Source organism: Pongo abelii, chromosome 2 (genome assembly GCF_028885655.2).
Source record: "Pongo abelii isolate AG06213 chromosome 2, NHGRI_mPonAbe1-v2.0_pri, whole genome shotgun sequence".
Lineage (NCBI taxonomy): Eukaryota > Metazoa > Chordata > Mammalia > Primates > Hominidae > Pongo > Pongo abelii.
Genome location: NC_085928.1, coordinates 102,131,555 through 102,154,305, shown reverse-complemented (window position 1 = coordinate 102,154,305; position 22,751 = coordinate 102,131,555). Strand labels below are relative to the sequence as shown.

Sequence of the window (22,751 nt, the reverse complement as noted above, 5' to 3'; positions counted from 1 at the left end):
CCAAGATGGTGAAACCCCGTCTCTACTAAAAATACAAAAAATTAGCCAGGCATAGTGGCATGCACCTGTAATCCCAGCTACTCAGGAAGCTAGGCAGGAGAATCACTTGAGTCCAGGAGGTGGAGGTTGCAGTGAGCCGAGATCATGCCACTGCATGCCAGCCTGGGTGACAGAGTGAGATTCCATCTCAAAACAAAACAAAATCCTAAGCTCCTCACACAGGCTGACAAAGTTGGGATCAAGGTCCCATCCAGTTCTCCAGAACCGTCTCCCATCCTACCCTCGTTCGTTCACTGTGGGCCTCAAATACCTAGGTTCTCTGCAACTTCCAGGCCCTGGCGTGAGCCATTTTTTCTCTGCCAGTATGCTTCTCCCCTGGATCATGGTGTGGCTGCCTCTCTTCACTCAGACAAGGGTCCCCAAGGAGACCCCTGCTGAGCATGCCGGCTAAGGCAGTCCGTCATGCAGTCTCACCATTGCTTGGCCTCTGACATGATGCCCTTCAGAGCTCTGGTCACCACCCACAATGACTTTTCCCTTGCTGGCCATTTGCCCTGTTCTAATGTCATCTCCCTGAGGACAGGTGCCCTGTATTCTCACTTCCGTGTCCTCAAAGTCCAGCACAGTGCCTGATACATAGTGGATGCTAAACAAATGTGTACTGAATGAAAGAAAAGCCCAATGGCAACAGGTCAAGTTTACTAGAAAGACTTGAGACAGCTGAAGCAAAACCAAGCAGCTGGAGTTGAGCAGAGTCCTTTGACCTCGCCTCCCTTCTTGTAGCTCTAGAAATGGCAGCTGTGTTTTCTCCTCTCTGTACAGAGTTGGGCTGGTACCCCTTCCCAGGAAGCTGGCAGTGGGCCTGGGGCACACACCCTCAGAGCTCGGTTGAGTCACACTCCCATCAGATAAAACCATACACCTAGGCAGGATACAGGGCTTGATGGAAACCACCTCACTTCGGAATCATGATTCAGTTCCTTCCTGCTCAGGAAACGAGCCTCGCTCAGCATTCCTGGCTCTGCTGCCTCACAGGAGCTTTCAGGGCTTTCCATCGTCCCTCTCATTCCCGTGCCCAGGACTCCATCACCTCCCTTCCTTCAAATGGGATTGTTTTCCTCCAGCTGGGGTAATGTTGCTACCTGAATGCTTAGGAAGATCCGCTCTTCCTTCATAAGACCCAGAGCCAGCAGAAGCAAGGCCCTCAGGTGCATGTGCCCCTCCCTGCTTCTTGGGGTTATGAGAACAAAGGACCGGGTGATCTGCAGGAAGTAGGCGGGATTTGTGAACTGCTTAAAAATGGAAGTTTGGGCCGGGCTCCATGGCTCACGCCTGTAATCCCAACACTCTGGGAGACCAAAGCAGGTGGATCACTTGAGGTCAGGTGTTCGAGACCAGCCTGGCCAACATGATGAAACCCCATCTCTACTAAAAATACAATAAATTAGCCAGGCGTGGTGGTGCGCACTTGTAATCCCAGCTACTTGGGAGGCTGAGGCAGGAGAATCGCTTGAACCCGGGAGGCAGAGGTTGCAGTGAACCAAGATCACACTACTACACTCCAGCCTGGGTAACAGAGCGAGACTCCGTCTTAAAAAAAAAAAAAGAAAAAAAAGGAAGTTTGGCTTTTATAAGCAACCCTAGTGTGAAACTACAATGTCATGAAAGTTCTCTAAGGATATTTAGAAGCTGACGGCATTAAATAAGGTGTCCTAAAGGGAAAAGGGCAAACTGTATTTGAAATCTTAGTGAACAGACATTCCTCACCTTGAAGTTTTCCTCTATCAGGCTGCCTGAGTCTCATGCCTGCTCCTCTACTTCCTTGTGCTGGGGAGCACTCTCTGCTCCCCAACACGAGGGGGCGACACCAGGTCCATGGACTTTCCCAGGAGCCCTGGTCCTGCTCCCAGAGACAGCTACTGTCCCAGCTTCATGTGCCTCTAATGCAACCACATCTGAACCCTGTCAGTGCCCTGGGAGGTACTGGGTGGAGAGAGAAACACTGAAGCCACATCAGTTGAGGGTCCTGCGTGTAAGTCCCATCACCTAATAATAACTGAGGCCCTGCTCAGCGTTTCAGACCTTTACTCATAGTATACGAATCCCTCCAGTGTCCTGCAGAGTGGCGCTGCTCATTCCCATTTATAGAGCAAGCAAGCTGAGGCTCCAGTAGGGGAGGTCACCTGCCTGAGACAACCCAAATGGCAGAACTGGCAGGTAAGCCCAGACAATCTGGCCTGAGTCCTGTCTCTTTCCTGGGCGTGCTGATGGGCAAGGATGGCCGCTGTGTGGAGGAGAGAGCCTGGAGCCATCTCTGAGCACCCTTCCTGACTACAGTGCAGAGGGCGCTGCCTCCCACCCAGCCCCACCCTGGCCCAGCTCCAGCCACTTCCTGCAGGACCTGAGATAGTGGTGCTCGGCTTCTCTGATCACGTAGACAGCACAGAGCCAAGTGCCACAGACCCCCAGACTCACTCGAGCCGAGCCCAACAGCCCCCCACCATGGCCCGTGTGCTTCCTCTCCAAATGCTCTCCTGAATCTCCAGCCTCAAAAGCATCAGGATTGTGAGCGTGGGCCGGGGGTGGGGAGATGGAAGGTCCACCAGGAACTGCCGGAGGGTGGGCCTGGCAATCCCAAGACGGGCAGGTTTGCCTTGCCTCCCACATGCAAAATACAGTTCCCTGAATGGGACTCCGTTTCCAGCTTCCTGTCCCTGCCCCTGATTGTGGCCAGAATAGTCTCAGAGCCACTCAACAGTGGACTCCCCTAGACTCCAGCCTGGGGGAAAGGACTGTTGTTTTCTTTTCTCTGCAGGCAGCCAAGGAAGGATGACAGGTTGGGTCAGAGCCCACGTGGGGCACAGGGCTTCCGATTGGTAGGTCAGAGACCCTCCTTCTTTCAGATGAGCAGAGAACAGGGATCTACAGCCCACCACAGGAGCCCCTGTACTCAAGTCAGAAAGAGGACGGCAGCCTAGACCTCCCCTACAGCCATGCCCTGGGGAGTAGGGCAAAAGCGACCCTCCAAGGGCTGCCATGATCAGCCCACCAAGTTAGCTGTCTGCTGCCAGCTCCAGCTCTCCCCTCCAGAGGCCCTGAGTGGATGAGCAGATCTCAAACTGGCCTGGACCGGCCAAACCAGGCCCCAGCTCCAACCTGTCAGCCTGCATATTTCTCCCCTGCTCCTCAAAGGGCAGGTTTGGCTGTGGTAACCGTGTAGGCTGCCAGCCCAAGAGAGGGCCCCTCAGGGGCTCCAGGCCTGACGCTCCTCATGGCTCCACACAGAGTGTGGAGGAGATCCTGCTGAGGACAGACCCTGACCTCTCCAAACACTGCTCATTGGGGCTCTCAGCTCTATCCTGAAATGTACACTATCACATATAGAAGCCGGGTGCAGTGGCTCACACCTGTAATCCCAGCACTTCGGGAGGCCGAGGCAGGAGGATTGCTTGAGCCCAGGAGCTTAAGACCAGCCTGGGCAACATGGTGAAACCTGGTCTCTACTAAAAATATAAAATTTAGCTGGGTGTGGCCTGTAGTCTCAGCTACATGGGAGGGTGAGGTGGAGCACCTGGTCTCAGAAGGTTGAGGCTGCAGTGAGCTGTGATCCCACCATTGCATTGCACTCCAGCCTGGGTGACAGAGCAAGACTGTGGCAAAAAAAAAAAAAAAAAAAAAGTCAGGCTTGGTGGCTCACGCCTATAATCCCAGCATTTTGTGGGTCTGAGGCGGGAGGATCACTTGCATCCAGGAGTTTGAGACCAGCCTAGGCAACATAGTGAGATCCTGTTTCTACAAAAAAATAAAAAATTTGCTGAGTATGGTGGTGCACCCCTGTGGTCCTAGCTACTCAGGAGACTGAGGTGGGAGGATCGCTTGAGCCCAGGAGGTCAAGGCTGCAGTGTTCATGCCACTGCACTCCAGCCTGGGTGACAGAGTGAGACCTTGTCTCAGAAAGAAAGAAGAGAGAGAGAGAGAGAGAGAAAGGAAGGAAGGAGGGAGGGAAGGAGGGAGGGAGGGAGGGAGGTGGCTTGCCTAGGTGTCCCTTTAATATCAGAATGGAGAGACCCAGCAAGCACCTGTAAGTGGAAAGAGAAAGGAGTGGATTCTCCTGTCTGTGGCTCCCAGCTCCCTGCTGCAGGGATGCACCCACAGGCCTTCCTCTCTCCACCCTGAACCAGCCTTCTCCGCCTGGCACAGGCATGGCCACCAGAGGGCGCAATCACCTCTCCACCCTTGCAGCAATTCATTCTCCCGTTTTGGAATGAACAGTCCTGATAGCTGCTGCCACTCAAGACTTTGCTGAGCGCCAGAAAGGAACCAAGCCTGCAGCTTCTCTGCCCTCAAGCATTCCAGTCCAGTAGGTGAGGGAGACAGACAACCTGAGACCCATACACAACAAAGGGGTGCTGCCAAGTCTGTCAGGGGCTGCCCGGTTCTGCATGGTAAAGGTAGGGCAGGGCATTCTGGGAGGGGCTAAAAGAGGCCCCTGCTCTCTGGGAAGGACCAAGACCACATCCAGTGACCATCATCAGACTCCCCAGAGAACAGAGCTTAGCAGCTTCCTCCCCTGCAGACCTCCGTCCCGTCTTTATGGCAATTTTCCCTAAGCTGCTTCGTGGGGGCCTGGAGAATTCTCCCTTCCCTCCTCCTGTCCATGCCTCCAGCGAGCTCAGGGTTAGCCATCTAGCCTTCGGTAGCATTTATTGAGTGCCTGCTCTGTGCCAGGTGTGGGGCGAGGGAGGCAAGCAGGGGAGGGTCAGACCAGGCAGGCAGAGGTGAGGTGAGTGTGGAGGTGGCACCGTGCAGGATTTCGGCTCAGGGCTATTCAGCCGTGGGTCCCTGGCAGAAGTTCCGGTTATAGAAGTGGTGGTTGTCCCTGGTCAGGGCCATGCCCAGCTGGGCCCAGAAGCTGCGCTGACCACTGGGCTGGTGGGGCCAGAGGAGGACACTCTGGCGGCAGAGGCGCTGGCGCAGCCGCACGTAGCGGGAGCGGCGGCCGTCGGGGCTCAGGATCACCAGCACCACGACGTCCTTGCGGTCCTCCAGCAGGCGCTGCTGGGCCAGCAGGAAGCTGGCGCGCAAGAGACCACTGACCCGGTCCGTGTGGGCCAGGACAAACAGCGTCTTGCGGCTGCCATAGACCGAGGCCCACAGGTTCTCAAAGAGGGTCTTGCCAGGCAGCCAGTCACGCTCCTCCAGGCACAGGCGGAGTGCCCAGCGCCCACGGCGCTCCTCCAGCTGCCCCCGAAGCTCGTTGTACACCCAGTCTGCCACTGCGCTCTGCGTTTTGTCGAAGACCACGAAGGCATCGTAGGGCAGGGCATCCTCACCTCGCCCACTTTGCCGCCCCCGCCAGGGAAGCCAGGCCAGGCACAGGTGGAAGCAGTACCAGAGGTCCCAGCCACAGAGGTGATGCAGCATGGGCACACCCAGGCCCAGAGCCACAGCCAGCAGCGAGAGGGCGAAACAGTCCCAGGAGAGGGCCTCATCCAGGCAGAGGCGCAGGTCCTGTGCAAAGATGCTGAGGCCCTGGAGCTGGCCCGGACTGCCACACTTCACCCGGCTGGGCAGACCAGGCACGGCAGCCTGCACCTCCAGCAGGAAGTCCATAAAGGCCGCCCCACAGGCGCAGTGCAGAGGGTTGGCGCTTACATCTAGTATTTGAAGGGCACTCGCCAGGGGCCCAAACCAGGAGTGGTCCACTGTCTTGAGGGCATTGGCGCTAAGGTTGAGCTCTCGCAGCTCCTTGGCCTTGGAAAAGAAGCCAGGGGCCACGAAGCTGATGCTGTTGCAGCTGACGTCCAGCCTCCGGAGCCGGGTGCCAGCAGGCAGGCTGCCATTGGTCAGGGCCTTCAGCTGGTTTCCCGCCAGGTCGAGGACTTCCAGTTTGGGCAGGGAGCGGAGGCTCCACCACTTAAAGAAGGCCAGGTAATTGTCACGGAGACGCAGCACCTGTAGGCTCTTGGGGAGGTTGCACAGGGTGCGGGGCAGGAGGGTGTGCAGGCGATTCTGGGACAAGTCCAGCCAGATCAAGCCGCTCAGGCCTTGGAAGAAGTGCAGATAGAGGTCTCCCTCGGCCCACATATGGCCCAGCGCATTGCCGCTGAAGTCCAGGGCCCGCAGCGACGTGCTGCAGAGCTGCTGGGACACTTGACTGTGGATGTTGTTGTGGGCCAGGCTGAGGTGGCGCAGGGTGCGCAGGTGAGCCACGAAGCTGAAGTTGTGGCCCACGCCCTGCATGCCAAAGGGCTGGCTGTTGTAGCTGAGGTCCAGGGCCTCCAGTCGCGGTAGCTCCGTGAATGAGTGCTCGTGGTACAGGTCCAGCTTATTATGGGACAGGTCTAGCACCTGCAGATCAGTCAGCGGCAGGAACTGGGAGCCATTGACTGCCTGCGAGATGCAGTTGTGGCTCAGGCGCAGGCACTGCAGGTGCGAGAGCTGGGCAAACATCTCTGGCTGCACGGTCACCAGGTTGTTCCGTGACAGATCCAAGGTGAAGTTGAGGGTGCTGCAGTTGGGCCTGAAGTCTTCAGAGCTGGGAGTGTCCACTGGGGCCGGAGCAAGGTCCCCAGGCTGCAGCCAGACCTTCTCCCTTCCATCTGCCTCCCCCGTGGTGGCTGTCAGCTCTGAAGCTCCGCTGATGCGGTTGTCCGACAGGTCCACATAGCGCAGGCCAGGGAAGGCCCTGAAGATGCCGAGCTGGGCCTGGTTGATGAAGTTCATCTGCAGACGCAGAGTCTGGAGCATGGGCAGGCGGGCCAGCGGCCGGAGCGTGGTCTCATCGAGTGAGCGGAAGAAGATGCCGTGCATGTCCAGCTCCTTCAGTGCAACCAGGCTCCCGAAGGAAGGGGCCAGAGACAGGTGGGCAAAGGATACCCTCTTTTGGTAATTGAAGGACAGGTTAAGCTTGCGCAGCTGTGTTAGGCCCTGGAAGGCCTTGGTTTTGGTGATGCATTTGTAGAGGAAGTTCTCACTCAGGTCCAGCACTCGGAGGTTTCCCAGCCCACGGAACCAACTGGCATTCAGCCAGGAGAGAGAACTGTCCTTCAGCACCAGGCCTTCAAGACGGCTCAGGTGGCTGAAGGTATCGGGATGTAGCTGGGGGAAGTGACGAGGGCACTCCATGCAGGGGTTGGGAGCGTGGTCGCAGCGGCGGCAATTTCCGCCCACATCGAGCACACGCAGAGCGGTCAGATTGGCCAGGTCCTCAGGTGCCAGTTTGACGATACGGTTGTAGGACAACAGCAGATACTCCAGGCTGGAAGGCAGGTTGCGGGGCACCACAGTGAGGTTGTTGTACTTGAGTGACAGGTGGGTGAGGTTGCCCAGGCCAAGGAGGGCACCCGGGGCCACCTCCAGTGCCTGACTGCAGGGGTTCTTGTAATAACAGTTGCCATCCATGAATAGGAAGCGCAGGGTATGCAGGCCGGCGAGGCTGGCAGAGTCTAGCATCAGGATGTTGGTATGGCTGAGGGACAGGGATATGAGGGATTTGGGCAGCGCAGGCACAGTCATGATGTTGTTGTAGCTCAGGTTTAGCTCTTCCAGAGTGGGCACAGCCAAGAAGGTGCTGGGCTCGATGGTCATGTGGCAGGGGAAGTGCATGGGGCTGAGGCCAACCGGCGGGCAGTTCCACTTGAGGTTGAGACGCCGCAGGCTGGGCAGGTGGGCAAAGTCAGAATCATGGAGGTGGTGGATGCGGTTGGAGGACAAGGAAAGGCTGGTGACGTTGCCACGGGGTGCTGCCGTGGAGAAGTGGGGCACAGACTTCAGGAACAGCCAGTTGCAGTTCACCAGGCCATGGGGCTGGAGCTCACAGGGTAGGAAGGCAGGCAAGGTACCCAGGGCCAGGGTCATGGCCAGCACAATGGCCTGCACCAGGAGAGACAGAGGGTGCAGGGAGCTGCGGCAGAAACCCTGTGGGGGTGGGAGGGCTGTGTGAGTGGCCGGCCCCCAGCTCTGCCTCCACCCACTCCACTTCATGGGCATCTTCCAGCATCTTCCAACCCCTCTCTCCAAGCCCTACCTGCAGAAGTTCTTCCTGGCTGCCAAGCCCCATTCCCATTCTCCATGGCTTGTGGGGAACCTGAACTCAGTCTCAGACCCAGTCTTGGGCTCAGAATTAGGCCTCAGAACCAGGACTGAGACCTAGAATCCAGACTTATGATCTGGAGCTTTCACCGTAACCAATCCCTGGCTATACCAGGCCAGGCAAGGTGGCCCACGGCACCCCCTGGTCTCTCCCCGACTTTCCCTTCCTGCTCCTGAGCAAGGTGGCAGCTGGATCCCTCCCCTCCAGCTGCCCTGAAATCCGCTCTCTGCCCTCCACCAGCCACCCCACAACCCCTTCCTTTCCCTTTGGCCAAGATTCAGGCAGGCGTGAGAGTCTCCCACTATGGCCCAGGCCAGCTGCCTCCCAAGGACCCTGGCCAGCCGGCACTGCACAGATCCATCACTTTCTGCCTGCCTCACCTAGCCCGAGAGCCCTTGCCTTATGGGTCAGAACAGATGGAGAGAGGGGTGGCCAGCAAAGTGCCAGACAGAGCCAGCCCCAAGCTACAGGCCCAGTGAGACCCAAACCCAGGCTCCAGCCCCAGCTCCATCAGTGCCTCAGCCTCCTCGTCTTCTCTGAGGGTTTGGGTCTCATTGCTCAGAAGAGGGCTTCAATGGCCAGGCACAGTGGCTCACACCTGTAATCCCAGCAGTTTGGGAGGCCGAAGTGGGCAGATCACCTGAGGTCGGGAGTTCAAGACCAGCCTGACCAACATGGAGAAACCCTGGCTCTACTAAAAATACAAAATTAGCCGGGCATGGTGGCGCAAGCCATAATCCCAGCTACTTGGGAGGCTGAGGCAGGAGAATCGCTTGAACCCGGGAGGTGGAGATTGCAGTGAGCCGAGATCAAGCCACTGCACTCCAGCCTGGGCAACAAGAGTAAAACTCCATCTCAAAAAAAAAAAAAAAAAAAAAAAGAGGGCTTCAGCTCTGAAGTCTTCAGGATTCAGTGAGTCCTCAGGGCCATGTGGGTGACAACCCGTCACTGTTGCTTGCAGCTGCCAAGCCCACCTCTTTCCCCACCCCTTCCCAGGATATCCCCTTCCCCAGGGGACTGAGAGCTGTTGTCCTACCATGCTGGGGGGCAGGGGCTTCTCCAGAGGGTCTGGCGGGCAGACTGGACAGCAGCTGTAGGGAAGGATGCTTCACACTCGAGGTCCCTTCCCACAGGGGCAGCAGTGGCTCAGAGAATAGAGGAAGTAAGATTTTTATACCAGCCTAGTAGCTCCCCCTCGACTCCACCCTGCCCACAGTGAGGAGGACAGGGTCCCATGAGTCAAAGGCCATTTGCATAGTCAAATGGCAGACAGCTCCTTCACCCCTTCCTCTTTCCACTCCCCTCTCAGACAGCCTACATCCCATGAGGGCCTCACACCTGTCCTCTACCAAGCCCAGGGAGGAGCTAAGGCCCAGAGCTCAGGCAAAGAGCAGGGAGAGATGGGAATTCGGGGTAGCACCAGTAGCGGGTACACCTTGCTGGGCACTCCCCATTCTAAGAGGACTCTTCAACCCTCAGGTCTTGGCTCCCACACCACAGCTGGTGCCCTCGAGACAGCGGCTGCCCACTTGTCCTTTCCTGCCCTTGTGGGCACCATCTCCAGAGTTCTGCAGGGCCTCATGCTTGGAGGACCAGGGTGTAGCTTGAGCAGGAGGCTAGGCTGCACCTGCCTTCACCACAGCCTTGCAACCTCTTCCGGAAACAAGACCTCCTCCTCCGCATTCCCAGAGCCCCTGGGGCCCCATCAGAGCACACACCACGTCACTCCAGATGGGGCTCCTAGAGGCCAGGTGTGCGCTGGCCCAGCGGGGCCCCCAGCCAGTCCTCCCCATCAGTTCTTCCCACACTCCTTCTGACCTAGGTGACAAGACTCAGATTCCTCGGGCCCAAAGCCTCGGGTGACCCCGGGCCCCTCAGCAAGTTCTGCTGGGTCCACCATGCTGAAGGGTGTGCCTGCAGCCTACCGTCCCCATGTCCACCAGCCCCCATCCTCTCTCCAAGACCCATGCAGGTGCCACCTCCCTCCTGGCTGTCCTGCCCTGCTCTCCATCCTCCAGGAGCTGGTCACATTCAGCCCCCGGAGGGACCTGTTCAAACCTAAGTCACACTGGGTCCCTCCTCTGCTCAGACCCCTCCCCGGCTGACTCTGGAGTCAAAGCCACAGTCCACAGATGGCCAATAAGGCCCTATGGGACTTGCCGCCTGCTGTTCCCCGAGTGCTCTCCAGGCCCACTGGCCTGCTTGCAGTTAACTGTGTAGCCCCCGGCCATTCTCCTGCCTCAGGGCCTTGGGATGTGCTGTTCCCTCTGCCTGGAAACTCCCCCAAGTCTCACATGACCCCTCTTTTGCCTCCATTATGTCTCTGCTCCCATGTCACCCTCTCAACAGGGCCATCCGGCGTTCTTACAAACCTCCCACCCCAGATCTGGCACTCCTGAGCTCCTTTGCCTGCTCTACAATGTTTCTCTTTGTCCTAACATTTTTTAACTGCTAGCACACCAGATCATTGATCTTTCATGGTTTATTGTATATTGTCTTATTCCCCTGCTGGAATGTCAGCTTCTTGAGGGCAGTGATCTTTTATCTGCATCCCCAGGATCCAGTACAGTGCCCAGCACACAGTAAGTGCTTGATATCTGCTGAATTATGTGTACCCAGCAGTCAGCTCTGGGCAGGCACAGAAAGGGTGTTTCTGAGTGAAGCCTGAATGAATGAATGAATGAGTGGTTGCTGCTGGGAGGAGGCAAGTCTGCACATCTGCTAGCCTGCTCCCCCCAGGCCCACTCTGGGTGGTATCATGGCAGGCAGGCTCCAAAGTGCCAGGCATCCGGCTGGCTCAGCAGCAGGGGGCAATGGCATCGTCTTCCTGCCCACCTGGGAGCCAGTGTTTAGGCTGGGCAAGGACAAGCCTCCTCTGGGTCCTGGCTAGTCTGGCTCTCCTCTCTACAATTCTAGGGGCTTGAGCAGGGGCTCAGAAAGGCGCCAGGGATAGAATGTTGCCCTGAGCCAGGAGGGAGAGCAGTGCCCACTCAGTAGCTGGGCTGCAGGCATCAACCTCATGCTTCCACTCCTGCCTGCCTGGGGTGGAAGGCACCTGCATTCACTCCCTCCATCCACCTCTCAGAGGCATACACCAAAGCTCAGGCTCCTGTGGAGCCCCAAGCCTGAGACTTTCCCAGAGTCCCTTGGTCCAGGGACCCAGACCCCCATACCCAGCAGTGGCCCTGCCTTCCTTGGAGGCAGAAAACCAGAGGCCAGTAAGCTGACAGAGGGGTCTGAACACTCACGTACCGACCCACGCACATGCACACACTCAGCTTGGAGACACTGATAACGATGTCCACAGAAAAACTTGTCCTGGCCTCAGCCCAGGGAGGCTGGGAAGCCTTCAAGGAGGAGCCCTTATCCCATGTGGGAGGCTGCATAAAGTCCCTCTCCGAGATCCTTGTCCTAATTCCCCAAACCTGCAAACACGTGACCCCAACGCCCCACAGTGTGGCAAAAAGGACTTCGCAGATGTGATTAAGTTACCCATCTTGAGGGGGGTAGGTGGTGGGGGTGGGGAGGGTGAATGCAATTACAATGTCCCTTATGAAATGGAGACAGAGGGAGATTCGACTACAAAAGGCCACGGGAGCCCAGAGGCCGAGGGAAGCAGAATCAGAGATGTCACCTCTGGCTTTGAAGGTGGAGGAAGGGGCCCCAAGCCAAGGAATACAGCCAGAAAAGGCCAGGAGATGGGTTCTTCCGAGGGGCCCAGACAGAGCCAGCCCTGCCAACACCTCAACTTTGGCCCTGTGAGACCCATCTCAGTCTTCCAGCCTCCAGAACTGTAAGAGAATACGCTTGGGTTTCTTCTAATTCACTAAGTTGGTGGTAACTTGTTACGGCAGCCTCAGCAAATGACCATCCGCAGATCCCTCACGTCACAGCGGAAGCGCGCCTGACTCTCCAGCAGGGCTCCTGTTGACTGGGAGACCCGAGTGAGGCTGCAGCCCCGCTCACAGGCACAACCTCTCCCACACACCTGGCGGTGGAGTGCTGGGGCTCCACCTCGCAGGCCGGCAGTTCCCTCTCCCCTATTGGGAAAGGACAGTCATATGCATAAGACTGCCCAATTCCCAGGGCCAGAGGCGGTCTCTCAGGGCCAAGCACAAGTCTTGATTTAAAAATATTTTATTCTTTAGAAAATACAGCATTCAACCATCCCAAACTGCAGTGACCCCTGCCCCAGCCCTGACTGACCCCACCTCTTGTGGCCAAAGGTTTCTGGGCTGTGCTGGGACCCTAGTCTCAGCTCCCCGGGAGGCCAGGTTCATGCCAGGCCCCTGACCCAGCCCCCTTAAGCCAGCCAGGCAGGGTCCCCGGACACCCTGGGCACACAGATGAGATGCAAGGACAGCAACAGGGAAGGGTCACAAAATGCCAGCCCGGTGGCCCTCGGACGCTGCAAGTGCGTTCAGCTGCCAGCCCTCCTGCTCTCCCAGAAACACTTTCCTGGAGCCCAGGAAGGAGGATGGTGGCAGGGAGCGGAAGGCCGGCAGCCCCACAGTCCACACACGGCTGGCCCTGCTCCAGCCTCCTAGCTGTCATCCCCATTTTCGCCCGGGCCGCGGATGAGGCGCTTATGGCCCCGCTTGCCCCCTGGGCCCTTGGGCTTGGCGAAGGCCTGCTTGAAGGCGTGTTGCTTGGGGTGCACCTCGTCGTAGAGGAACTCTGCCGTCAGCTCTGCCCCATCGCCAATCTCAATCTGCATGGGGCAAGGCAGTGGTCACCCCAATGGGAGGGGCTCTGACACACACCACCCCTGGTAGCCCCCACTCCTGGGGCACCCCTTGATCTCACATCCTAGCCCTGGGGTCTCCTGGGGTCTCCCCTTGAATCCCCACCTGGAAGGCCACTCCCAGGAAAGCAAGAGCTTAGGGCCTGCTGCCCTGCATGCCTTGGACTCTGCTCACTGGGGTCCCCTCCTCCCTGTCTCCAGGCCCAGGGAAAGGACATGACAAGGTAGCCAGGACTTGGACTTTTCTGAGCCACCAATCAGCTGGGCAGCCTTGGGCCATGCATGTTGCCCCTTGGGCCTCAGATGCCCTGTGATCAACACGACAGCAACGATTCCTGCTCTGCCGTCATCTCAGGACCCCAGCACCCCACATGGAGATTGGGGTGATAGGGCCTGGGGAGGCGAGGCCCTGGGGAGGGCGCCTACTTTCTTGGCGATCTCCAGATGGAAGTCCTGCTCCACGGAGTCGAGGAGGCGGCTCTTGCAGCTGGAGTAGAGCATGCGCTCCTTGATGCTGCACTTGTACCCCGGCATGGAGTAGATGAACACTGTGGGGGGGCAGGAGGTGAGTCTGGGAGGCCTGGGAAACCTGCTGACCTTCGCACCCAGAGCAGGCCCGCCCCACTGCAGACCAGCCCTGCTCCCACCCAGCCACAGGCTTGGCGGCCCTGCCATGGCCACTCACCTACAGACTCAAGGAGGTCGCCCTCATGAGTGTGCTTGTAGAGGAAGAAGTGGTAGCGGGCAGCATCTCGGGGCACCCGGGAGGGCAGCTGGGCCACATCCGTGGACTCTGTGTGCACCAGCTCAATGGTTTCCCGCTCTAGGTCCAGCTTCTGCCCAGGGCCAAGGGAAGATCGGAGAGCACCAGGTCGGGGTGGGCCCAGGCCCCTCTCCCCAAGAAGCCCTCAAACAGGATTAGCTGGTGGGCAGGAGCCAGATGTGACCTCCCTCTCCCAAGACTCCCCTGCAATGGCCATCCCTCTATGGGGATCCCTCTGAAGAGGCCAGTCCTGGGCCCAGCCCCAACTCTGCCCCTTTGAAGGTTGTGCTAGAGAAGGAACTCCCACCAAGGGTAGTAAACGGTAGTGACTCCTGGGACAGGATGGTGTGGAGGGTCACAACCTCAGGGAGACACTGCCACTGGGCCAGCCCATCCTCAGAGGCAAGGCCTCTGGCGGAAGCATCTTGGAAGGGAGGAGCCGTTTTGCTTGAAAGGGGCAGCCAGAAGAGCCAGGGCAGAAGGGCCCTGCCTAGGGAAACAGCGTGGTCAAGGAGAAAACAGAGGGAATCTGTGACAGGAAGGGCCTTGGGGCTGAGGGGTCAGTGTGACCCCACGGGTATGGGTGGAGGGCAGAATGGGGCAGTATGCTCACGGGTGTACCTGCGTATGAGCAGCGCCTGGGGACAAGGGACCAGAGCGCACCTATGTGCACACAGTGGCTGCACCCGAGGCGGAAGAGTCGGGATCAGGGAGGGGTGGGGTGGCCCATGTGTTCCCACGAGCACATGGACGAGCTGAAGGGGACAGACTGCAGGCTGGTGGGGTGGGGACTCCATGTACATCTGCACATGTGCATGGGCAGGAGTGGAGGTGGTGGCAGCGTGTGCCAGGGTAGGGAGCAGGCACCCACCATCTGGATGTAGTTGACCATCTTCTGCTTGAGCTGCTGGAGTGCCCGCTGGGCCTCAGGCTGCAGGGGGAAGGCGAGGCCCTGCAGGGTCTGGTGCTTGCTTTCCACACTGATCTCTGTCTTCACCTGTGGGTAGGGGAATGGTAAGGGAGGCCCTCACCGGCCCAAAGCAGGGTGTGGCTCCCAGGCAGCACAGGCTGCCACTGGGCCGATATGACCCTGAGGGCTCAAGGCTGGGGCCTCTGCTCCCCACCCACCTCGTTAATGCGGATCTGCTGGAGCTCTCTCTCGGCCGAGGTCAGCGGGGCAGGTGCTGCACAGGATGACAGGTGTTTCTGGTACCCAGCAAAAGAGAGGTCATCCTGCAGGGGTGGGGGTGAATGCAGAGCCATAAATGGGCACCTGGGGATGGGCTAGAGGAGGCCCACCGAGCACGCCAGCTTGCAGCCCTTGGACTCCCCCAGTGCCCCCATCTTCCTCCCAAGGCTGGCACTAGCTTGCTCTCTGACCCTGCACAGTGACCCCTCTCTGTGGGCTCAGGATTGTGTCCCGGTAAGTCCTGGCTTAGGGTTACCTTCACAGTCCCGAAGAGCTCATCCTTGATGTGGCCACCTCCAAACTCCTTTTTCACTGTGGCCCGTGTGGCCGCGTACAGCATCTTCAGCCGCACCTGAAGGGCAAGGGCCAAACCGTGAGAGGCCTCTGGGCAGGGCTGCCTCTCCCAGAACAGACAGGTGCCTCTGGAGGAAGCCGGTGGGCTCATTGCGCTGGCAAACCTGGCAGAGGGCCAGCCCGGGGCCAGGACGCAGCAGGCGGCCCCCACCAGCAGGGGGAGCCCTCGTCCAGCCTGATCACAGCCTCCGGAGCCAGGCTGATGCCTGGAGAGCGAGAGGTACCCAGGCTGATGCCTGGAGAGCGAGAGGTACCCAGGCTGCGGGCACAGGGCCTTCACCCTCTCTCAGACTCCCTAGGGCACGGCCTGACAGCTCTTCCCCCACCCTCCAGGGGCAGGCCTGTGTCCCCTCTTAGATCCCCCAGGGCAAGGCCTTGTTGTCTGGCTCAGCCCCAGCTCCCCTCCTCACTCCCCACTGGCCCAGGACTCACGGGGGAGTTATCAGGCGACCAGGCGAGGAAGAGCCATTCGAAGCCCTGAGCATTCTGTGAGTCGAGGCGGTACAGCAGGTAGCAGGGCTGCTGGGCGTCCAGCAGTGGCAGCACGGCCCTGTCATAGTCCCGGTCCCAGCGGCCCACCGGCTCCTGTGAGGCACCCAGCACGAGCTGCTCTGGGGGCAGAGGCCGGGTGAGCAGCCGCTCCCAGCTGCCACTGCGCCTCCCGCTGCAGAACTCCAGCCTCACCGTGGCTGCCCAGCTGGCTCAGAGCCGCTGGCTGCCCCTCACCTTCCCTGGAGCCCCCAGGTCCAAGAAGTGTGAGGCTGTGTGGCTGAATGAGTGAGCAAGGGAAGGCACAAAGCTGCCACCTGCGGGCTGCCCCCCTGCACATCCCCAGCGCGTGCACACCCACACCCACACACACACGTGCGCAGATCACCAACACAAACAGCCACACAAAGACATGCAGCCGTCAGCCCCTCACGGACACCACACCCCTGGGTGCTCCCTTGGACCCCACCCCCACCGCACAGCTGCTCAGCCCACAGTCCCCACGAAACTGCCTCCTGCTCGCCTCCTCCCCTGGGGCTCCAGCAGAAGAACCGCAGCAGACTCCCCTCAGGACAAATGTGCTGAGGGGCAGGTCACAGCCTCAGGCCACAGGGACCTACAGGGGCAAAAGCCTCTGGGAAGGAGGAGCAGGGGCTCCTACCAGACTCTGCATAAACAGACATCCCGCAGCTACCTGCCAGCTGCAGTCACCTGGAAAATGTCACAGATCCTTGCCGGGCACGGTGGCTCACGCCTATAATCCCAGCACTTTGGGAGGCAGAGGCAGGTGGATCGCCTGAGGTTGGGAGTTCGAGACCACCCTGACCAACATGGAGAAACCCCGTCTCTACTAAAAATACAAAATTAGCTGGGTGTAGTGGCCTGTAATCCCAGCTGCTCGGGAGGCTGAGGTGGGAGAATCGCTTGAACCCAGGAGGCAGAGGTTGTGGTGAGCCGGAGATTGCGCCATTGCACTCCAGCCTGGGCAACAAGAGCGAAACTCCATCTCAAAAAAAGAAAGAAAATGTCACAGATCCAAAGCAGCCACCATCTAAGTGCCTAGACCCTACAGGCCTGCCAGCTCCTTGGCTGAATGGGGCATCCAGCTGCACTTGTAGACTGGGACCTCATCTGGGCACCAGACACCAGCCTGGGTATACACAGGTCTAGCCTGGAGCGATAACGGGGGCAAAGGGGCAGTCAGCCTGGCTGGGGGTCCTGGTGTCAGTCCACCAGACTCTTCTGATGGGGGCAGGGGCCCCGATGCCTGGACGCCCCAACAGATCAGGCCCTCTGAGGTTTCAGCCTCCTCACCTGCCCACCCAGAACTCAGACAGGATCACAGTCACAGTGACTTTGAGTAGTCAAGGCCTGTGTTGGCCCCTACAACACTGTCAGCCTCTCTAGAAAAATCAGGCCCTCTGGCCACACTGGAGTCACCCTCAGTTGGAGATGGACAGTGGCTGCCCATCGGGGGCCTGGACCCTCCTGAGCACTCCCAGGTACCCCAACAACTGTCATGCAGAACTGAGATAAAAGTCAATCCAGAGATTCCTCCTGCTTAAAATCTTCAGGGACAGCTGGGCAAGTGGCTCACGCCTGTAATCCCAGCACTTTGGGAGGCCGAGGCAAGCAGATCACGAGGTCAGGAGATCAAGACCACGGTGAAACCCCGTCCCTACTAAAAATACAAAATTAGCCAGGCGCAGTGGTGGTCGCCTGTAGTCCCAGCTACTCGGGGGGCTGAAGCAGGAGAATGGCGTGAACCCGGGAAGCGGAGCTTGCAGTAAGACAAGATAGCGCCACTGCACTCCAGCCTGGGTGACAGAGCGAGACTTCGTCTCAAAAAAAAATAAAAAAACAGTCTGCAGGGACATCTTGTCTGGGAGGCAACAGGGAGGGCCGAAGACTGGGGTCAATGAGTGCAACTGCCTTTTTAAGGGTGGGGTGGCTGTGGCCTGCCACTCCAGGAAGCCGTCATTAATATTCTGCCACAGTGACCCCTGCCCAGTCTTTGAGGGCATCAGAATTTGGAGTCCCTGGGCAAAGCACTGCCAAGGCCCTAAAACTTGGAATGGCAGACCTTGCTTTGAGCCAACACAACGCGTGAAAAGTCAGCTGAGCACCAGGCCCATTCGGGCAGCCATCCAAAGTGCCCGCTGCTGAATGGCTACTGAGAAGAGCTGGGAGGACCTCTGGGGAGCCTGGCCCACCCTAGTCCCAAAGTCTGTACCCCTCACCCAAAGGGACAGTCCATTGGCATGGAGGAAAGGGGAAAAAATGTTCTCTGGCCTCTGACCTTCCAATCCTCCTCAGTTTAATCCTCTGCCTCCCCAAACCCTCCCCACTTCAGGCCTCAGCTCAAGTCCCAGTGTCCCCAGCACTGCCCTCTATACAGCTCCCTCGTCCTCAGGGGCGAGGCCAAGGCCCAGCCAAGCCTAGAACCCTCCCATCCTGCTCTCAGATGAGCCAGACACTCGTCCCTTCTCCCCATCATGGGGGCACTTCCAAGAGAAGGGTGCAGGATCTCCTTAGGTCTCCCCTCGGCCAGCAGCTGAGCCAGGCCAGGCCACAAACAAATAGGGGCGGGTGGCACCAGCCACAAGGGGCCGTGCTGGATTCACTTATCCCCTGCCCCTCTGCCCAGCCCAGCTCAGCATCCTGACCAGGCCCATCTGAATATCCATGCAGCCTCTGGGAGGTGGCAGGACCCCAGGACAGGGCTCTGTTTGCTGACCCCAGCTTCGGCTTCCCGCTCTGCACAACAGAGGTGACAATCGCGCCCACCTCTGATGCTGCCCTGTGAGGCTCTGCTTTGTCAGGATGGCCTCACACCCATTTCCAGAGTGGGAAATTGAGGTCCCAGCAGGCCAGGGGCCAACATCCTCCTTCCCCCACCCACAGAGGCAGCAGAGTCCACCCCCAAGCTATACCCTGGCCTGTGAGGGGCACTCACCGTCCTCAATCACAACTTTGATGAGCCGCACAGAGCCAGCCCGTGCCTTGGCAAAGAATTCCTTCAGCTCTTCTGTGGCTATAAGAACAAGAAACATGGTGGGGGATGAGTGAGCAGAGTGGACAGAGACGAGTATGGGGCCTGCTCTGTCCCACAGGGTCTGGTGGCTGAGCTGGGAACCAGGTTAAATACAGCCCCCCATGTGACTGGGAACCTGAGACAGCCACTGAACACAAGCTCCCAAATTTAGCCAGCAGAGGTGGCAGGCGAGTGGCCTGCTGGCTGGGATAGGTCTGGTGATGGGGCGGGGTGGGCAGGGATGGGACAACCCACCAGAAGATGGGCAGGCTCTGGCATAAGCCAGGCCAGCCACAGTGAATAGCCTCCATCTGCCCCCTGCCCTCCCAGGATGGCCGAGCTCTGGGCTGGCCTGGACACACTCAGCACGGTCATATACACAGACAAAAGAACAGACAAATGCCCCCACTGTGCAATGACCTCTATGCCCATTCACACACACACAGCTCAATCCAGCATGTGTGAATGTAACATACAACATGCATGTGTGACAGAGGAGCAGAAATTCAAACACCGTCATATATGAACACACGCTCAGTTGCTCAAACACAAATGGACACGTTTAGATACGCAAACACACACACAGATATAGTCCCCGGCTTGCTAACACGCACACAGGCAGGCAAGTGCAGAGCTTGGCTGAGACGTGTGTGCAGGCAACAGGATGTATCAAAGTGTACACAGAAGCACATGGACACGCATGACACCCATGTGTGCAGCCCCAGTCCCAGCCCTCCAGCCAGGCTGTCTAACCCTGAGACCCCGAGGAGCCACAGCCAGCCCAGACACGGCCCTGTGGGGGGTGGGGGGACAACATGCCCTTAACCCTCAGGCAGTCGGGGCAGCTTCCAGGAGAAGGAGTGGCCCCCCGAAACTCACTAAGAGACTCCATCTTGGTCAGGTGCGGTGGCTCTCGCCTGTAATCCCAGCAATTTGGGAGGCCAAGGCGGGCAGATCACCTGAGGTCAGGAGTTCAAGACCAGCCTGGCCAACATGGTGAAACCCCATCTCTACTAAAAATACAAAAATTAGCCAGGCATGGTGGCAGGCACCTGTAATCCCAGCTACTCGGGAGGCTGAGGCAGGAAAATCGCTTGAACCCGGGAGGCGGAGGTTACAGTGAGCTGAGATCACACCATTGCACTCCAGCCTGGGCAACAAGAGTGAAACTCCGCCTCAGAAAAAAAAAAAAAAAAAAAAAGAGAGACTCCATCTTGGTCATTGGGCTGTAGAGCTGGAAGGTGAGAGCCAGTGAGTGACCAAGGACCCCAGGGCAGAGGTGAGGACCATGGTGAGAGCTGGGGAGCCATAAGTGGTGGATCTACTAGTGGACAGGGAAACCACCATGGCCCATGTGGGGAAGGGCCCTGCTTGGGTCCCTGGGTGAGCAGGGCTAGGCCAGTGTGACCTTGAGGCTGCCCAAGGGTCAGGGGAATTCCGTCAGGAACACAGCTGGAGGCCTGAGGTCAGAGAATATTTATAGGGCCAGGACTGGGCAACTCAGGGGCGGGGGGGCCTTTAGGAAAACAAACTCTGGTTATGTCCTCAGATGCCACCCCCCTTGCAGAGTGACCGTTAATCTGAGACCTCAGGCTATGCACCACCCTCCAAGGCCACTGGGTGGGCTGGGGCCCAACTGAGCTCAGCAGACCCTTAGGGCTCCGAGAAACATGGCATGGAACTGTAGGCAGGTGGACACCGTCCCACTGGGCCAGGACAGAACTTTCCATTGGCAGATCCCAAGCAGGTCCCTGGGGCCCCAAGCCTGGCCTCTGGGGCTCCACCTCTCCCTCAGCTGTGTAACCCCTGACCTCTCTGAACTTCAGTGTATAAAATGGAGATAATAGCCCCAAACTTGGCAGGGCTGTGGTGAGGGGTAAATGGAAGAAAGGGCTTGGCGATGGCGGCCTCTATTAATAACAATTAATCTTTTATTACGATAATAACAGCAAGCTGACTGTGCTGAGCTGCCCCTTCTACCTGCCCAGACCTTCCCAGAAGGAAGGCCAAGAAGCTCCCCTAAGGGACAGGCCGACAGGCCCCTTCTAGTGTTACCAGGGCAAACTGACACCCCAGCAGGAAAAGGCACATCCCTGCCCACCCCAGCCCCAATGCCTGCCCAGCCACCATCAATAATCCAGAGGCCAGGCCTGGGACACCTGAGCCTCTATTATCAATGATTCATGAACACCCTCCCTCCGACTCCAGTGAGCCTCACATTACAGGTCCCTTTCCTGCCCTGCTCTGAGGTCAGCAGATCCACACCTATGGTCGGGACAGGGCTGGCACTTGGTCCTCCAGGGTGATCTCTGCTGTCAACTTCCCCGGCCAGAAATGGGAAGGAGTGGGCTGCTCACAGGCAGAAGGAGGGGTGGGGGCAGCCCAGTCCCCAGTGACCCCCTCAGTGGGCCTGTCTCACTATGGGAAAGGAGGGAGTGAGGCAGCAGGGAAGGGGTATGGGGTGGCTAACTTCCTGGAATCTCCTCCACTAGGGCTGGAGGCTGGGAGGCAGCAGCTATGATCAGACAAAGGGGAAGGAAGAAGCTGGCCAGGAGGCAATTCCCTCCTGGGGCTGAGTCATGAAGCCCGCCCGCCAGCTCCTCCTGGAGAAAGGCTGGCCCATCTGGGAGCCCTGGCCCTGACCCAGGCCCCTGCCTTCGCGGGGCCCGGGAAACCTTCTCAGGGCAGCCCAGCCACCAAGTGGCCACAACCGCACCAGGATTCAGGTGGTCAGGCAGGTCGATGGTGGCAGCCCCAAGCAGGGGATCCTAGTGTGGTGGGAGGGGTGGCTGGTGGCCAAACCCACCAGGCTGTCTGGGCAAACAGCCTGGGCCTTCCCCACAGGCCAGTGACAGATGAGGACACTGAGCCCCAGGTAGAGAGGGCACCTGGCTCCCAGCCATTGCTTCTCTCACAGCCTGTCCAAGAAGGAAACTGGGACCCCTGGGGGAGAGGGTGTGTGATGCTAGGGGATGGTGAAGCTTCCTAGGGATGGGGCTGGGGGTGGGAGCTGGCCTGGATTCTTTAGGGCCAGGACTCTCCCTCAAAAACCCCATATCTGGACCTCTTCCCTGTCTGCAGCCTGGAGCTGGGATCTTCCAACCAGACTGAGGCAGACTCAGAAAGTCACAGTGGAAAATGGGAGGGAGGTCAGAGGTCAAGGTCAGATAGGCAGCTTTCTCCATCCCACGTAGAAGTCTCTGTTCCGGGTTTTCCCTAGCCTGGGGAGAGTGAGTGTCCTGGGAGGAGCAAAGGTCAGGGCCTTCTCCTAACACACATACACAAGCCCATTCAAGTCAGACACATGCGGTATATGCATCCTTGGCAACAAATGCACACTGAGATGCGCTCCAACTGTGCACACACACAGACACCCACATACATGTGCACACTGCCATGAAACACTGATGTCTAAAGAGGGTCCTATGCGACCTACAGTGTCCATTCAAACAGCCACTAGTGCCAGTGCATGAATGACCCTAGATGTGCACAAGCGAGTCACATCCAGAGGTGCACAGGCAGGACTGTACACGGAAGACTTGTGCACATGCGTGTACACCCACTCCCGGAAAGGAACAAAAATATACAGATGGGCACACACAGCCACATTCATCTCCAGGTAGGCACACAGATACTTCCACCCCAGTTGTGTACGTACATATACGCCCACTCCCAGCTATGCACACCACGTCCGTACTCCCCCAGATGTGCCCACCCCAGGCGACCCGCGGCTGCAAAAGAGAACAGGAAGCTTTCTCCCGGCTGGTGCGGGGTGGAGGGAGGGGCCGAGAGCCGGGGAGGGGGCGCTTCCGAGAGCAGAGACCGAGGCCCCCTGCCCGCCCGCCATCCGCCCTCACCGTGGATGCCCGTCTGGTGCGCCATGGCTCGGCGCTTCGCTCCGTCCGCGCCGTCGGAGCCCTCCGCTTGACCCTGGCCCGGCAACGCTCGCTGGACCAAGAGAGGAGGAGGATGTGGCGGAGGCTGTCGAGCCTCGCGCAGCTTCCCGGGCGGTGCCGCAGGACCCGCCCCCAGCGGCGCCCCGCCCCCGACAGGCGCGGCCGGGAGGCGGGGACTCGGGGCCGC

The 22,751-nt window shown here is 58.7% G+C and overlaps 1 protein-coding gene across 2 annotated transcripts; it reads right to left on the bottom strand.

Moving 5' to 3' along the window:
- Positions 1-4,686: 4,686 nt before the first annotated feature.
- Positions 4,687-22,716, bottom strand: LOC103890177 (twinfilin-2). Of its 2 annotated transcripts, none has more exons than XM_054552152.2 (9): positions 22,526-22,706; positions 18,591-18,668; positions 15,578-15,756; positions 15,048-15,143; positions 14,731-14,835; positions 14,474-14,599; positions 13,525-13,675; positions 13,266-13,387; positions 4,687-7,920 (listed from the first exon to the last, which is right to left on the bottom strand). In XM_054552152.2, the coding sequence occupies exons 1-9, from the start codon at positions 22,548-22,550 to the stop codon at positions 4,825-4,827; spliced, it is 3,978 nt and encodes a 1,325-aa protein (XP_054408127.2). In that variant the 5' UTR covers positions 22,551-22,706; the 3' UTR covers positions 4,687-4,824. The 2 variants fall into 2 exon arrangements, with proteins under 2 accessions (XP_054408127.2, XP_024100984.1); XM_024245216.3 differs by lacking the exon at positions 4,687-7,920 and adding an exon at positions 12,217-12,806 and having other exon boundaries at positions 22,526-22,716.
- Between the last annotated feature and the right edge of the window lie 35 nt (positions 22,717-22,751).

Bases quoted from the DNA above. Each gene is read 5' to 3' on its own strand.
- LOC103890177 (XM_054552152.2), bottom strand. From the start codon at position 22,550: ATGGCGCACCAGACGGGCATCCACG. The intron at 14,600-14,730 runs GTGGGTGGGGAG...CCCTACCCACAG, and splicing joins AGCAGATCCGCATTAACGAG to GTGAAGACAGAGATCAGTGT. The intron at 13,388-13,524 runs GTGAGTGGCCAT...GCCCCCCCACAG, and splicing joins CGACCTCCTTGAGTCTGTAG to TGTTCATCTACTCCATGCCG.